This window comes from Notechis scutatus, chromosome Z (genome assembly GCF_049901735.1).
Source record: "Notechis scutatus isolate UNSWTSFEM ecotype Mainland chromosome Z, rNotScu1.2, whole genome shotgun sequence".
Taxonomy (NCBI): domain Eukaryota; kingdom Metazoa; phylum Chordata; class Lepidosauria; order Squamata; family Elapidae; genus Notechis; species Notechis scutatus.
In genome coordinates, this window is record NC_142025.1 from 71,718,418 (window position 1) to 71,732,679 (window position 14,262).

General features: G+C 35.2%; 1 protein-coding gene across 10 annotated transcripts in view; it reads left to right on the forward strand.

Moving 5' to 3' along the window:
• Nucleotides 1-12,679, forward strand: part of HECW1 (HECT, C2 and WW domain containing E3 ubiquitin protein ligase 1) — a 307,384-nt gene extending 294,705 nt beyond the window's left edge. For 9 of the 10 annotated variants that reach the window (XM_087945048.1, XM_087945049.1, XM_087945044.1 and 6 more), the window contains 6 exons: nt 2,477-2,575; nt 4,420-4,549; nt 5,655-5,801; nt 7,656-7,770; nt 8,122-8,320; nt 10,420-12,679. In XM_087945048.1, coding sequence (XP_087801174.1) covers nt 2,477-2,575; nt 4,420-4,549; nt 5,655-5,801; nt 7,656-7,770; nt 8,122-8,320; nt 10,420-10,531 — 802 coding nt within the window. In that variant the 3' untranslated portion in view covers nt 10,532-12,679. The remainder of the gene's footprint in view (nt 1-2,476; nt 2,576-4,419; nt 4,550-5,654; nt 5,802-7,655; nt 7,771-8,121; nt 8,321-10,419) is intronic. The other variant, XM_087945047.1, reaches the window with a different exon arrangement.
• The last annotated feature ends 1,583 nt before the right edge of the window (nt 12,680-14,262 follow it).

Here is a 14,262-nt window from a genome sequence, read left to right on the forward strand (position 1 = left end):
CAAGTTTTGGTAATGGCAATAAAGTCATGTCTGCCCTCATATACTAGGATTTCAAACGTACTCTGTTTGTTCCTTCTTTTTTCAATTTTAACATGCTGGCTAACATATGGATTGAGGTTTTATTGCATGCTACATTATCTGGACTGGAGAATTGTTTCCCAAAATTAGTAAAATAAACTGATATTAAGAGGAATTAAATAATACTTCTATTGTATAAGAGTTCTGTTTATATCAAATATTACTTATCTAGATAGCCACATGAATTAATTTGTTTTTTGCATTGATATGCACCATTTATATGTTTGAAAATTCAATTTTAAAAAATTATATTGAAACTAAATTTTCATGATTTCACCTTTAAAGTAATAAAAACCAATTGTTACAATTTGGAATTCTATTTCTTTTGTTTGTACTAATGTATCTCAATAAAGACTAGCTGCCTCCAAGATGGCAGATTTTATCAGCATCCACTGACCACTGACTTATCTCACTTTATGCTACACTTCAAGTTATGTTTTAGATACTCCCTGATTTTGATAAAGTTTATCTGCTTAAAGTCTAAAATTGTACTTTTTTATTTTATGAATTTTATCAAATTTTATCAGCATAAGGGATTCAATGAGCAAAAGAATTCTATACAATAGTGCCCATGTTCTACTTTGTGGATATTACATAGGCCTATACCCACTGTTGGAACTGATAGTTGAATTAGATATCCCTTTGTTCTGATATAATAAGCAGATTCAATTATACATCTTAGTCCTTGTGCTAATGTGTGCATTTTTTCCCTTTAACTCTCATCAATGTCTTTATGTAGGATTCTTTGAGGTTGGACCTATATATCAATTTTTACATAGTTATTTAATTGTTTACTACTTTAGTAATATTTCTTGTTCTTTTGCATTTCCTCCCAAAATTCCAATTATATTTATTTAGGAAGAAAAATAAGACTTTAATCAAGCTATTTGCCTTTCATTTACAGTTTATTTTTCTCTTATTTGTTCTTCTACAGATATTTTGTTGAATTTGAAAATGAATCTTGACCAAGCTTAGTATATCATATTTAAATTCTTTCAGAAAAATGTTTTTATTAATCTTTTTAGAGTAGTATTTTTAATATAGTTTTTAAACAATAAGTTCATTCAAGTGCAAACTTCTGAATTTGCAGAACACACAACAGGAGAATTGCTACCATATTCTTTGTATATCTGTGTCCTTCAACTGAATAGAAGGGAGGAAATAATAGATGAAGAATGAAAATGATATGAAGATGTGTTTTCCCTGCTTATTTTTTAAAAGATACTTTTAAGAACAATGTACAAACACAAAGATTAGAGCAAAGGCATACCTAATTCAGTATCCAATGACCTCTCTAATATGTTTACATGAGACCACAATCTTTCCCCATGATGGTCCAAACTATGTTAATGCTATGATCTACATTCAAAACAGAAAAGGTAATTTGGACTGCTTCTGGACTGACAGATGTAACATACAAGAAAATAATAATTAGGGGTAACATGAGAGCAGTATTTCAGTATTTGACAGTCTGCCACAAAGAAGAGAGGGAGTATTCTCCAAAGCACCAGAGGGCAGGACAAGAAGCAATGGTTGGAAACTAAACAAAGAGAGAAGCAACCTGGAATTAAGGTGAAACTTCCTAACAGTGAGGACAATTAACCAGTGGAACAGCTTGCCTGCAGAAATTGTGGGCATTCCATCACTGGAGGTTTTTAAGAAGAGACTAGACAGTCACATATCTAAAATGGTACAGGATAGGTTCTCCTACTTGAGCAGGGGGTTGGGCTAGGACACCTCCAAGGTTCCTTCCAGCTCTCTTCCCTTCCCCTTCCCCTTCTCCTTCTCCTTTTTCTTCTCCTCTCTTCTCACCAGGCAATCCAGATAATGTTTTCTTCTTTGTGGATCATTTCACAACCTTGCAAGTACTGTTCCTTTTAATTTAAGATTCCTTTTTTGTTTTGGCTTTTTGGGAAGCAGGTCATCACATGTTCAGTAATATATACTTATATAGAATATTAAAGCAACTTCTTCAACTTTGAGTCTTTAAGATTTGTTGGAATTGCAGCTCCCAGAATTCCCAATCACATACACATACTACTATCTGGAGATTATCAGGTTGAGAAAGACTAAATAAATATGTAGCATAGGATCTGACCCAAAGCACATCTGTTTGTAAAAGATGTAGTAAGATGTTGTAAAAGATAAACTTATTTTTTGGTTTATTTAACTTTTTAAGATGCATTTATAATGCAGTTTTATCATATTGTCAGGAAGGAAATTGCTTAGAAAATCAATTTGGATCACATGAAATGAATCCTATGAAAATCATCAAGACAGCTTTTACATGTTGGTGAAATACTTTGATTGCTGTTAGATATATTATTTTCAAACAGAAAAAAAGGAATAAACTATCTCAAAAATAACACATACCTCATTATGTATGTTTTTGGTTCAGGTTCCGATTTAGTGGTCGTATCCTTGGTCTTGCTCTTATTCATCAGTACCTACTTGATGCTTTCTTCACAAGGCCATTCTACAAAGCATTGTTAAGGCTGTGAGTATTTACAGATTCAATGGAAGAAACCAGTATGACATTACTGTGATTACACTTCGCAAGGCGGGATGAGTGGAATTTTAAAGACAGTTTTAATTTATTTACTCATTTATTCATTCAATTTATACAGGCACCTGTTCAGTACATGTCTCAGGTCAGCACACATCAATAAATTACAGATAAATTCATATAAAAAGGACAAAGTAAATATAAAGACATAAAGTGCCAAGAAAATTAATTAAAAATTCATTCATGCTAGTCTCTGACTTAGTATCCTGGGGAAGTCTTGCTTTTAAAAAACGGGCAGAATTGAGACCAACCCAATCTCATAGAAGACACTACTCCAAATGGTGGTGCTGTTGGCACTAGAGAAGTTGTTTCTTCTGGATCTCACCAGATGACATTGCTTAAGTAATCTAGAGTATGCTGACCCTTTTAGAACTTACAAGTTGAGTGGAAATAATTAGAAAGAGATGGTTCTACAAATAGTTTAGCATGAGAAGCTCTATAGATAGATAAAAACCAGCTCCTTAGATTGCGTTCAAAATCTCACTAGTAACCAGGGTAGCTTGTGAGATGGTTTCCTAATTACCCATGTCATTATATTTTGGACCAGTTGCATTTTATAAGTGGCTATCAAAGGCAGGACCATATAAAGTGCATTTCATTAATTATGAGCTGACCGTAGCAGGTGTGTCTATGAGCAGGGTCTCCCAGTCAAAAAGCAGGCACAACTGGTGTGCAAGTAAAAGCTATAAAAATGCTGTCCAACCCAGTTGTTCAAATTGGACAAAGAGTCTAGAACCCCCAAATTGCACACCAGATTATTTGGGATAGTTCAAACCAACCCAGAACCAAAGGTGTAAAATTTTCTAATTCCCAATTTCATACCTACCGTACTTATGCAGGAAACATCCAGATATCCTTGGATGGATGGGAAGGTGAATAGATAACTGGTATCAGCATGTTTATGATATTTAATCTGTGCCAATTGTGTGACTGAGAGAATTCATTGAGGAGTTGCAATAATCTTCCACCTTTAAAGCACAGTGAGCCTGTTTTCAAAAGGTTTATTTGTGCAACTCTTGCCTTTTAAAAATTTATTATTCAAGAATCACAGATAAAACTATTTTAAAAGTTTAAATGGTTATACAGTCTACACTATAGTAAAATAACTTTTTTCAAGAAAGAAAGGTTCCCTTTTTAAAACTAGAATATCAATTACCAGATTGTGTTGGTTGAATATTATATTTATGTATGATGCATTCATATACATGGCAATGTTTAGGTATCAGAATGGGGGAAACCTTGAATTCAATAGGACATATCTTAATTTATTTATATAAAAGATATTTTGACAAAAGATATTTTATTACCCTTTTATTGTATATGTTACAATGAAATATTTTGAATTACTGCTTTGTAAGAAAATCTGTATAGCAAAGATTTGTATGAATAAAAAAAATCCAATAACACTTCATGATCAGAAGACAACAATATCAAGTATGAATCAAGAAGTAATTCACTCTAATAATATTAAGAAAATATATATCTAATCACTCTAAATCTAACAAGGAATTTCTTTCTTAACCAACTAGATGATCCCAAGGAAGCTGATACAAAATGGTGCAGTAGAATTCTTTATGCAGTGGCAGTAAAATTTGGAATATGAAGAATGCTGATTCTTCATATTCCAAATTTTACTTACCTGCCACTGAACAATGTTTAGCTATGCTTAGCTATAGTTGCAGGTAGCTAATGACAGTTAAAGTTTGAAATGAGGCTACTATTTAATATTTTATTGTTTGAAACTTGAACATAATTTATTATCTATTGTCAATCAGGCCATGTGACCTTAGTGATATGGAATATCTGGATGAGGAATTCCACCAAAGTTTACAATGGATGAAAGACAACATCATTACTGATATTCTGGATCTCACTTTCACAGTGAATGAGGAAGTGTTTGGACAGGTAACTTAATATGAGTCTATTATAAATTAAAAATTAGGAGTCATAAACATTTCAAATTAGGAACAAAGCTTAACTGGAGACCAATTATTAAAACAATAGGAGGGCAAGAAACAGCAAGTATAGTAAAAGTCAAATATTTGTTACAGTTAAAGATCATCATACATCTGAGCTACTAAAATTTCAAATAGATTAATATTTCTTATCACTTAGACATTAGAAAATTAGGAATCTGCTCCAAATAATACAATTTAAGTAAAGCTAAATTAAAATAACTGAGAAATGCATAGTTTTTGAATGTTAAGATTGATAAATATTGAGATTAAATTTTAAGAACCCATATAAAAACTCTATTTGATCTAGATAGAATTTTTGAAAATAAAAGTTGGAAAAAATGGTCCTGGTTGCTTTATTCAGAAAACTACTTTTTGGGTAAATGGTGAAATAATGAGGATTTAGAGAATTTATTACTCGTTTTAATTACCAACACATTCATTTTTTAAATATTGCTGGCACAGAGAATTAATACAACTTTAAAGGCAATACTGATTAGAAAGCAAATAAGTTATGAGCCATCACTGCATTGCACTCAACTCATTAGCCACATGTCCAGAAGTGGGTTGTTATAATAGAATTTCTCTTCAGTGGCCTGGAACTGACTACACAATATCTCCAACATATGCCCATTCAGTAAATTGGTTCATTGTGGTTTATAGCAAAAGCATAGACATCCACAACAAGGAACAATAAAACATCCATGATAGGTCTCAAACAAATACCACATTAAAATATTTATGCTATGTTAAAAATATTTAAGAGGTGAAATAGGAACAAAAACCTAATACTAACTAATACTATGTTAGAAAAAAGTCATAGAAAAAGGCTCTATTGTAAATTGATTCCTCAGTATTGTCAGGAAGAATATAAATGCTCAATTCAAATTTGGATAACAAAATAAAATAATGCAATTTGAAAACTATGTAACAATACATACCTTCAGGCAGTATCTTTTTTGAGCAATATTTGATTGTTAAAAGTACTACTTGTCATGGTAGTTTCTCTATTCCTGCCCAATATTTATGTTTTGCTTATTTGATTTGTTTTTTAGGTAACAGAAAGAGAGTTGAAATCTGGAGGTGCAAATATACAAGTAACTGAAAAGAACAAGAAGGAGTATATTGAAAGAATGGTTAAATGGCGAGTAGAAAGAGGGGTTGTTCAACAAACCGAGGCACTAGTTCGTGGCTTCTACGAAGTATGTATCATATTTAATCAAATAAGAGTTGAAGAGTCATAAACATAAGAGTATTTCAATTACAGCAAATGCAGTACAAAAAAGGACAAAGAATTAATTGCTCTAGTAGTGGTTTCAAATCTTAATAGAAAGCATCAGTATAAGTGGAAGACATATCATTATTTAGACCAGGGGTGTCAAACTTGATTTCATTGAGGTCCACATCAGGGTTTATTTGACTTTGGGGGGGCTGGGATGGGCATGGCCAGGGTGGGTTTGGCCAGCTCGATGTCACTTGTGTCGGGAGTGCCAGTGGTGGCCTGAGCACTCTGCCAGGAAACAGGCTCCCAACCTCCATTTTCAGCTGTGACGCCCTCCTGCAACCCTGTGCCAGTGAAAATGGAGCGTGGGGGAGCCGTACGCGACCCTCCCAAGCTCCATTTTCACTGGCAGAGGCATCGCGGGGCAGTCCTTTACTGTTTCCAAGGCGGCCTTGCAGGCCAGATCTAAGCACCCCGGGGGCCAGATTTGGCCCCCAGGCCTTGAGTTTTACACCCCTGACTTAGACATACCATGCTTATATACCTTAACATTTGTTTTCATTTAACAAATGGAATTTTCACTTCTATTTTTCAGTAGTTTGCCAATTTTTGGAGCAAACCTATGAAAAATAGAAGTGCAAATTCCATTTTTAAAATGAAAATAAATATAAAGGATTGTGCCTATATAACATTAGGTTTCCCTCTACAAACTTTCACAGAAATTCTGATACTGCCCATTGCTATAATATTTTCCCTTGTGCCTGGGCCCAAGTCCCTTAAATCAGCAGTCCCCAATCTTTCCAGCTTAGTTGCCCAGCAGGGTAAGATGTGTGAGTGGCAGGTGCACATGCGTGTGTGAAGCTTCACTCGCACGAAAGAAAGCACTTGTGCTTTTTCACGAAGCTCCATGTGAACACAAGCATCCTATGTTGATATGAGTGGAGTTTCATGCACATGTGCTTGCCCATCTCTCCTGTGATCCAGTTTCAAACAGGTTGCAGCCCAATAGTGGGCTGAAGCCCAGGTTCTGGGGACTCCTGCCTTAAATGAGATTATTGATGACTAGTTTGGAAGTTTTTGCACAGTTTCTGAATCCCATTTTGTAAGCAATGGAAAATTGGCAGCTTAAATCAAAGCCATAAATCTTAGTTGTGCAGTTTTTCTATTTTTCCTCCTGTTTTTTTTAAAGTTTAATGAAGATTTTTATCTCTTAAACATTGCTATGTATGACAATGACAATGTCATACACTCCCCCTGCTCATGATTAAAAAAAAATAAACCAACAACAAACAGGGTAATTTTGGCTCAAACACTTCAGTGATATCCATATGACAAGTCTGCAGTTTTGTTGGAAAAACTTTTGAAACTGTTTTGCCATTGCCTCCTTCCCAGGGCTGAGAGATCGGATGGCCCAAGGACAGGATTAGAACTCACATTTTCCTGGTTTAGCCTGGCACCTTCACTACCATATCAAATTGGCTCTCTTCCACTATTCTTTTCTACTGATATAATATTTAAAATCATTTTCTTCTACTGATGTAATATTTAAAATAATTAACATTTTTGCATAAAAAACAATACATTTTATTGAGTAGTAATTGATCAGTATTACCATTTATTGCTGTCAATGGCAGAGAATGGTGAGTAGATCAATAAAATCTTAATAAGATCAAAACTATGTAAGCAAACAATTAACACATATTAATAGAATACTTGGGGGAAATAATTCAAATCTCTAATAATTGGAAACCAGCTTTCACGAATTTGCAAATATACCTAGCTTGAATCTTAACATTTCTGTATTTATTGCTAGCATGTGTGCTTTATTTTTCAGGTCGTAGACTCAAGACTTGTTTCAGTTTTTGATGCTAGAGAACTAGAATTGGTGATCGCTGGCACAGCTGAAATCGACCTTAATGATTGGCGCAATAACACAGAATATCGGGGTGGTAAACATTGCAATTATTCTTCCTCACCATTTTTTCATTTCATTAAGTCCTGTTAATGCTGGAAATTTTGCCCCATGTCTTTAAAGTACTGTAGTTTTATGTGTCAAATTACTTACTTTATAGATTGTAGGTTGGTATATATGTCTAATAACTATACCATTTTTACACATATTGGATATGCTTAATTTAGATATACCAGCAATTACATAAAATAATGTGGAAAAAACACACATATCTTGGGCAGATATGACTTGATAATGCAAAATATAATGTTTAGTTCATCTTCACATCCAATAGTGTCTTTCTGCCCTGATTCTAATGCATTTGTCTTTTACCCATCTTTTTTTTTAGGTTACCATGATGGCCATATAGTAATACGATGGTTCTGGGCTGCAGTAGAAAGGTTCAACAATGAGCAAAGACTACGGTTGCTGCAATTTGTTACTGGTACATCTAGTGTCCCTTATGAAGGCTTTGCAGCCCTTCGAGGGAGCAATGGATTACGACGTTTCTGTATAGAGAAATGGGGTAAAATAACATCACTTCCCAGGTATGTTTCATCATAAAATGATATTCCATCATTCATAGTTTGGTATAAATTTGTTTTCATTGATATTTTTATTAATGACAAGACTATTTGAATATTCTATCTCTGAATATTCCAATTTATCATATTAAAGACTGGTTTAAAAAGACATCCTAATTATTATCCTAGTTATAGAAAAGACAGGCTAAACGTGATAAAGGCTATCAATTAGACATGATTCAGGATAGAAATTCATTTGGGGTTCATAGAGGATAACAAATAATTAAATGTTGAGAAATCTTAGTCAACTAAAGCAAGTTTTCCTTTCCTAGATGGTTTCTTGTTTTGCCATTCTTTCTTTTGTAATTTGCATGGATTGTTAAGGTCACATAGAATCAAAAGTAGAATACCATGACATGCAATTCAGAATAACTGCAAAAACAACACAGAAGGTAGGTCCCTGCAGCAGGGAATTCAAATACTATCATAATGCTAGTTTAAAAATATTAAACAAATTAATAAATTAATAGCAAACAAATTAAAACAAATTAATTGCTGCTCTTTTATTTTCTAAAGTCATACCATCTCAATTTGCCTAAAAGTAATTCTGATCCTATAAAAGACAAATTAAAGTATTGAAATTGTTTTTAAAAGGTACTTGTAGTTCTTGTCATTCAAACTTAAAACTTCATGTTTTATAATCATGTCTTCGCCTATACTTGCATTTCTAGAAACCCAAGGTGTGAGAAATTATCAATGCTCAATAGGATTACATATATCAATACCCAGACACTATAATTATTATTGCTGATGATTTTAATGCAGGTATTTGCATTAAAATAGAGTTTGACACTCTTGCAAATTTATTTTAAAAGGCCAATGCTCCTTAAAACTGATGTGGTTGTTTACCAACTAGCCAGTCTAAATATAACATTGCAGAATTTCATTTGGTTCAACATTTGAACAGTTTAGATTAGGAGTGTCAAACTCAAGGCCTGTAGGCCAGATCCAGCCCTTGGGGTGCTTCGATCTGGCCTGGGGGGCCAACCTGGAAACAGCAAAGGACCAGCCCACGGTGCTGCTGCTGGTGAAATGAGCTTGGGGAGCCACATGCAGCTTCCTGCAGCCCTCTGCCAGCAAAAACTGAGCTGGGGGGTGCATGCGCCCCCCCCAGCTCCATTTTTGTTGGCAGTGGGCTATCAAAACAAACAAAAAAACAAAACAAAAGGAGAAATGTTTCCCCTTTTGCATTTGAGTATGCATGAAGGGACAGGAAAGGAGAAAGAGGAAAGACAAAGAAAAAGAAGGAAAGAGTGGATGGAAGAAGGAAGAAGAATGGTGAGGGAGGGAGGGAGGGAAGGAAGGAAGGAAGATTGTAATGAATGAGGGAAAGTATTAGGGAAGTCCTGCCTTAGCACTTGGCCACCACAGGTGTCCCCTACACGAGTCCTCTGTCATGTTCACCTTGCCCATACACCCAGCCACACCCACCATGGCCATGCCCCTGGCCATACCCCATACACCTCTTGGCCCCTCTGAGGTCAACACAACCCTGATGCGGCCCTCAATGAATCAAGTTTGACACCCCTGGTTTACATCTAGATAGACTTAATGACAAGGGTGATTTACAAAGGGGAGTTTATGTTCTGGTGCCTAGTGGCCCAGTATAGTTGACTATATCATGATTACCTGGAGCTTTATTCATTTTATAGCTTACTTCTGTATTGCAATTCAAGATAATAGTGATCACTTTCCATTATTTTTTTTATTCTAAAACAAATCTTGAATCATTAGAAGTAGCCCCTTGCGAAGCAAGTATGTAACTAATGTTCCCATGGTTTGGCTAAAGTTTTATCTAGGCTCTTGACTTTAGAGCCCCTGCTTCAGATACACAAGCAAATCTGCCTGGCTGATTTCAATCTGCCTTTTGACCTGATTAAAGAATTAGTCTTTTAAAACCCATTGTTAATTTAGACAGTAATAACTAACACCATTCTTCCCAAATACGTGGTTTCACTTGCATTTACAGGTTTAAAAGGACCAATAAGGCAGGTGACATACATTGGACTATTTCTGACAAAGATGCCGTTTTTAAAGCTTTACATATTATTTTAATTTTGCAGGGCCCATACTTGTTTCAATCGCCTGGATCTTCCACCCTACCCATCATATTCAATGTTGTGTGAAAAGTTATTGACAGCTGTTGAAGAAACTAGTACCTTTGGACTTGAATGAAAAAGGGGGTTCAATTGTTTCCTTGTCAATGACATCATTTCCTCCTGCTGCCATATGAATTTGATTTTCAGTATTTTGTTTCTGATGGAAAAGACAGAATAAAAGCTGTGCATGAAGAACAGCTTTCCTTTAAGAACTAACTTTCGTGCTTTTCATCTTTAATTCCCAATGGACAATTACCCTGTATGCAATATGAAAACAAGTTCTCCATATATCTACACATACCTCCATTAGTAATAATGAAAATATGAATGCAAGTTATTCTACATTTGACCAAATGTTAATGTTTACTTCTATCTATGTTAATTAAAAAAGAACATTCATCAAGCATTCCAAGCTATATGTTCATACTTTCCATCTTAATTGTATTATGTCATCACCTTTGAAGTTGGTCAACAATCTCATTTATTTATCCTTGATTTTTGTACATATCATACAAAGGTGAAAAACACTTATGAGCAAAATTGAATTTTTTAATGTGAACTCATAATTCATATGAGTAGATCAGTTGGAATTGGGCCAGATAATGTGGTGCAGATAAGTTATTCAAAGCAACAAAACTAAACTGCAGTGCAATCAGAATATGTAATGATTATTAATAACTGCTAAATTAAATTAAATTAAAACATATATCTATTGAGGTATAATTAAGAGCTAATGCTTATTGAAATAAACATATTTGGGGGACTCAAGAAGGATGTCTTATGTAATATAAGAGGCGGCACCACTTTAATTATTATACATAACAAAAGATAACAAGACAAATTATTTTCTTTTTCTCCTCTCATTCGGCTTATCAATTCTTGGTTTTTGATGTTCCATTTCCTAACAGAAAAGTAATATAGACAATCCTGCACTATGTATTGGGAGCCATTATTGAAACTATAATGAGTGGCTTTGTTCCATTTCTCTTTGACAACAAATGTCACAAAATTACAGTATTTTTCAGAGTATAAGATGCTCCGACGTATAAGATGCACCTAGCTTTTGGGAGGAAAACAAGAAAAAAAAATCTGCCTTTCAGCCTTCCAACAATTGCTACCTTGCAGCAAACAGCAAACAGCCTGGTTAGCTTCAGCACAGCCTGATTAGCACAAGCAGCTGATTGTCAGTTGGAGCTGCCTCCCAATGATCAGTTGTTTCAGGCTGCAGAGACCGCCATTGCCTATTTTCGCCACCACACCCTATTTTCAAGCTCCGCATCCTGTTTTCAGCCTCCACATGCCCCGTTTTTGGCTTCCATGCGCACCATTTTCAGTCCATTCTGAGTGGCGGAGATCAGAACGGCAAAAAATGAGACGCATGGAGGCTGAAAACGGGGCATATGGAGGCAAAAACGGGGTGCAGAGGCCAAAAATGGGACGCAGGGAGGTGGCAATAGCAATGGAAATCCCTTCAACCAGCTGAAAAAGCTGATCATCGGGTGGCCGATCCAACTAGCAACAATCAGCTGCTTGTGATAATCAGGCTGTGCTGAAGCTGACCAGGCTGATCACTGTTTGCTGCAAGGAGGCAAATTGCTGGGAGGCCGAACGGCAGGTGGGTGGAGCTTTGGCAACATTTGCTGTATAAGACATACAGACATTTCCACCCACTTTGGGGGCGGGGAGTGCATCTTATACTCCAAAAAATACAGTAGTTCTATTAAAATTATTTAGCCTAATTATATTATTTAAGAAGCTGCAGAGGGTGATGGAGTGGAACTAATATGAATAAGAGAATGATGTTTAGGTCTGTTACCTAAACAACTGACCTCCCTAATAAAGCTTAATATAGTAGTTGTGTGGGTGTAATGAAGAGTCTACATTCCTCTGTACCCAGGTGAAACAACATATGGTTAAAAGATTCATTTTCTATTCCCAAAGTCAATAGAAAAAAATAATAATAATACTTATCTTTTTATTCACTGCTGCTACACAAATTTTCTAAACATAAAATGAGAATAAAGTTGAAGCATATAATGGTGATTAAATTTATTGAACTCAGTGAGCTTTATTTCTAAGTATGTACAGTTTTGTTTTTAGTAAAATAGTTCATATTTCTATAGTGCGTATCTTTAAGAATTCAGTAAGTCACAAATTATTGTGTATGTAATTAAATTATCACAGGAAGAAAGTCATCAGTATTTATAGAAGTGGGCAGCTGTAACAAATTGGCTCCCAATAGAAGGGAAGGATAATAAAAAGAGATAGACCTTGTGAACAAAATTTTCTCTTTCCTGAAGTTAATGAACTAAGGAAGAGACCAAAGGAATACCTGTGATGACCCAGGGCATGGCACAAAGGCAACACAGTCACATAAGTACGAAGAGTTCCTTTAATACTTCCAACTTTGCCCCCAATGTTCAGGTTACCTTCAGCTGGAGAAAAAACTATCCCAAGAACAGTCTTTAAATGGAGGAAATTCAGTCCGAAAACAAAGTACGTACAAACTGTAAATATAAATCCACACAAACCACACTGCAGCAATTAACTTGACAGGGCAGGATAAGGAATTGCAGACTTGAAAGGCCAACAAAACACACACAGTTGGAAAGATTCCAGGAACCCAGATAAGCCTTGACAATAACAGGTAACTCACGATTTGCTTCCAACAAGTTGCTGTGCGCAGCTTTCCTTTTTAAACAGCTGCAGCTAACGAAGGGAATCAGGACCCTTTCCTTCCCCATAAGTCATGCAACTCACGTTGCTCCCTTCTCCGTTCTTCCCTGTGTGCCCTAAGATGAAGAGGGGATGGGCTTAGGTCTTCCTCTGAATTCCCTCTGCCTTGCTCTACTTCTCTGCTCTGCCCAGCCGGACTGTGCCCTTCCCCAGTTTCTTCCACAGCCAACGGAGCCACACTCCCACTTCCTGTCAGCTGCTCGGCCTCCCCCTTGGAATCAGATTACGACAGGGGCATGACAATACCAATGAATATAGTTACCTCTATATATTCCCTCCATAATTACCAGTGAGGAAAAATATTTTATTTAGTATACCAAACTTGCAGCTAAAAAAATACGTTGGTCCCTGATCCAAATAAGGGAAAAGTTTTAAAGTGGATTAGCATAATCCAGGTACGGTTTTAACCGCATGTTCCACAGGAGGTTGTTTTTAAAACCAGGGACACATTAACATACTGTGACAGAATCATGCCTTAATTAGGTTGTGATTTTGTCTTCAGCAAATCTGAATTTGAAATATGTTCTGTACATCTTTTAAAAAAGGAAAAAATGTAACACAAAAAAGTCATTTGCAATGCCACATGACACCTGATAATAGTTTCAAACAGAAATACGAAGCATGAACCAGAGGTGATTTGTGTAAAAGCCTTCACACAGGCAAATAAGGCTAAATAACTTTAACCTGTTTAGTAAGGCTAATAAACCTTTAATTTAATAAGGTTAAAAAGAGCTTCAACTAAACTTTTTTTTAAATAAGGAACTTTCCGCTCCAAAAGAAATATGTCTTTTAAAAATCTGTTTAGTATTCAGTATTGTGCTTTATATTATTAAGAATGAGATCATGCAATGTAATTTGTTAAAGAAATGCTTTAGATGAGCAAGTTCCACTGATTCCCCAAAGTTAATTTTAGCTTAAAAGATTTCTTTAGACTAAATAAATCAGTCTAGGAATTTAGTATTATAATCTGTTAAATTTATCAATTGGAAACAAATGTTGATACCACTTGTATTTATTAAGTTTTTTTTAATCATACATCACGTGTTGTAACTGTTGCATAAAAATTATACT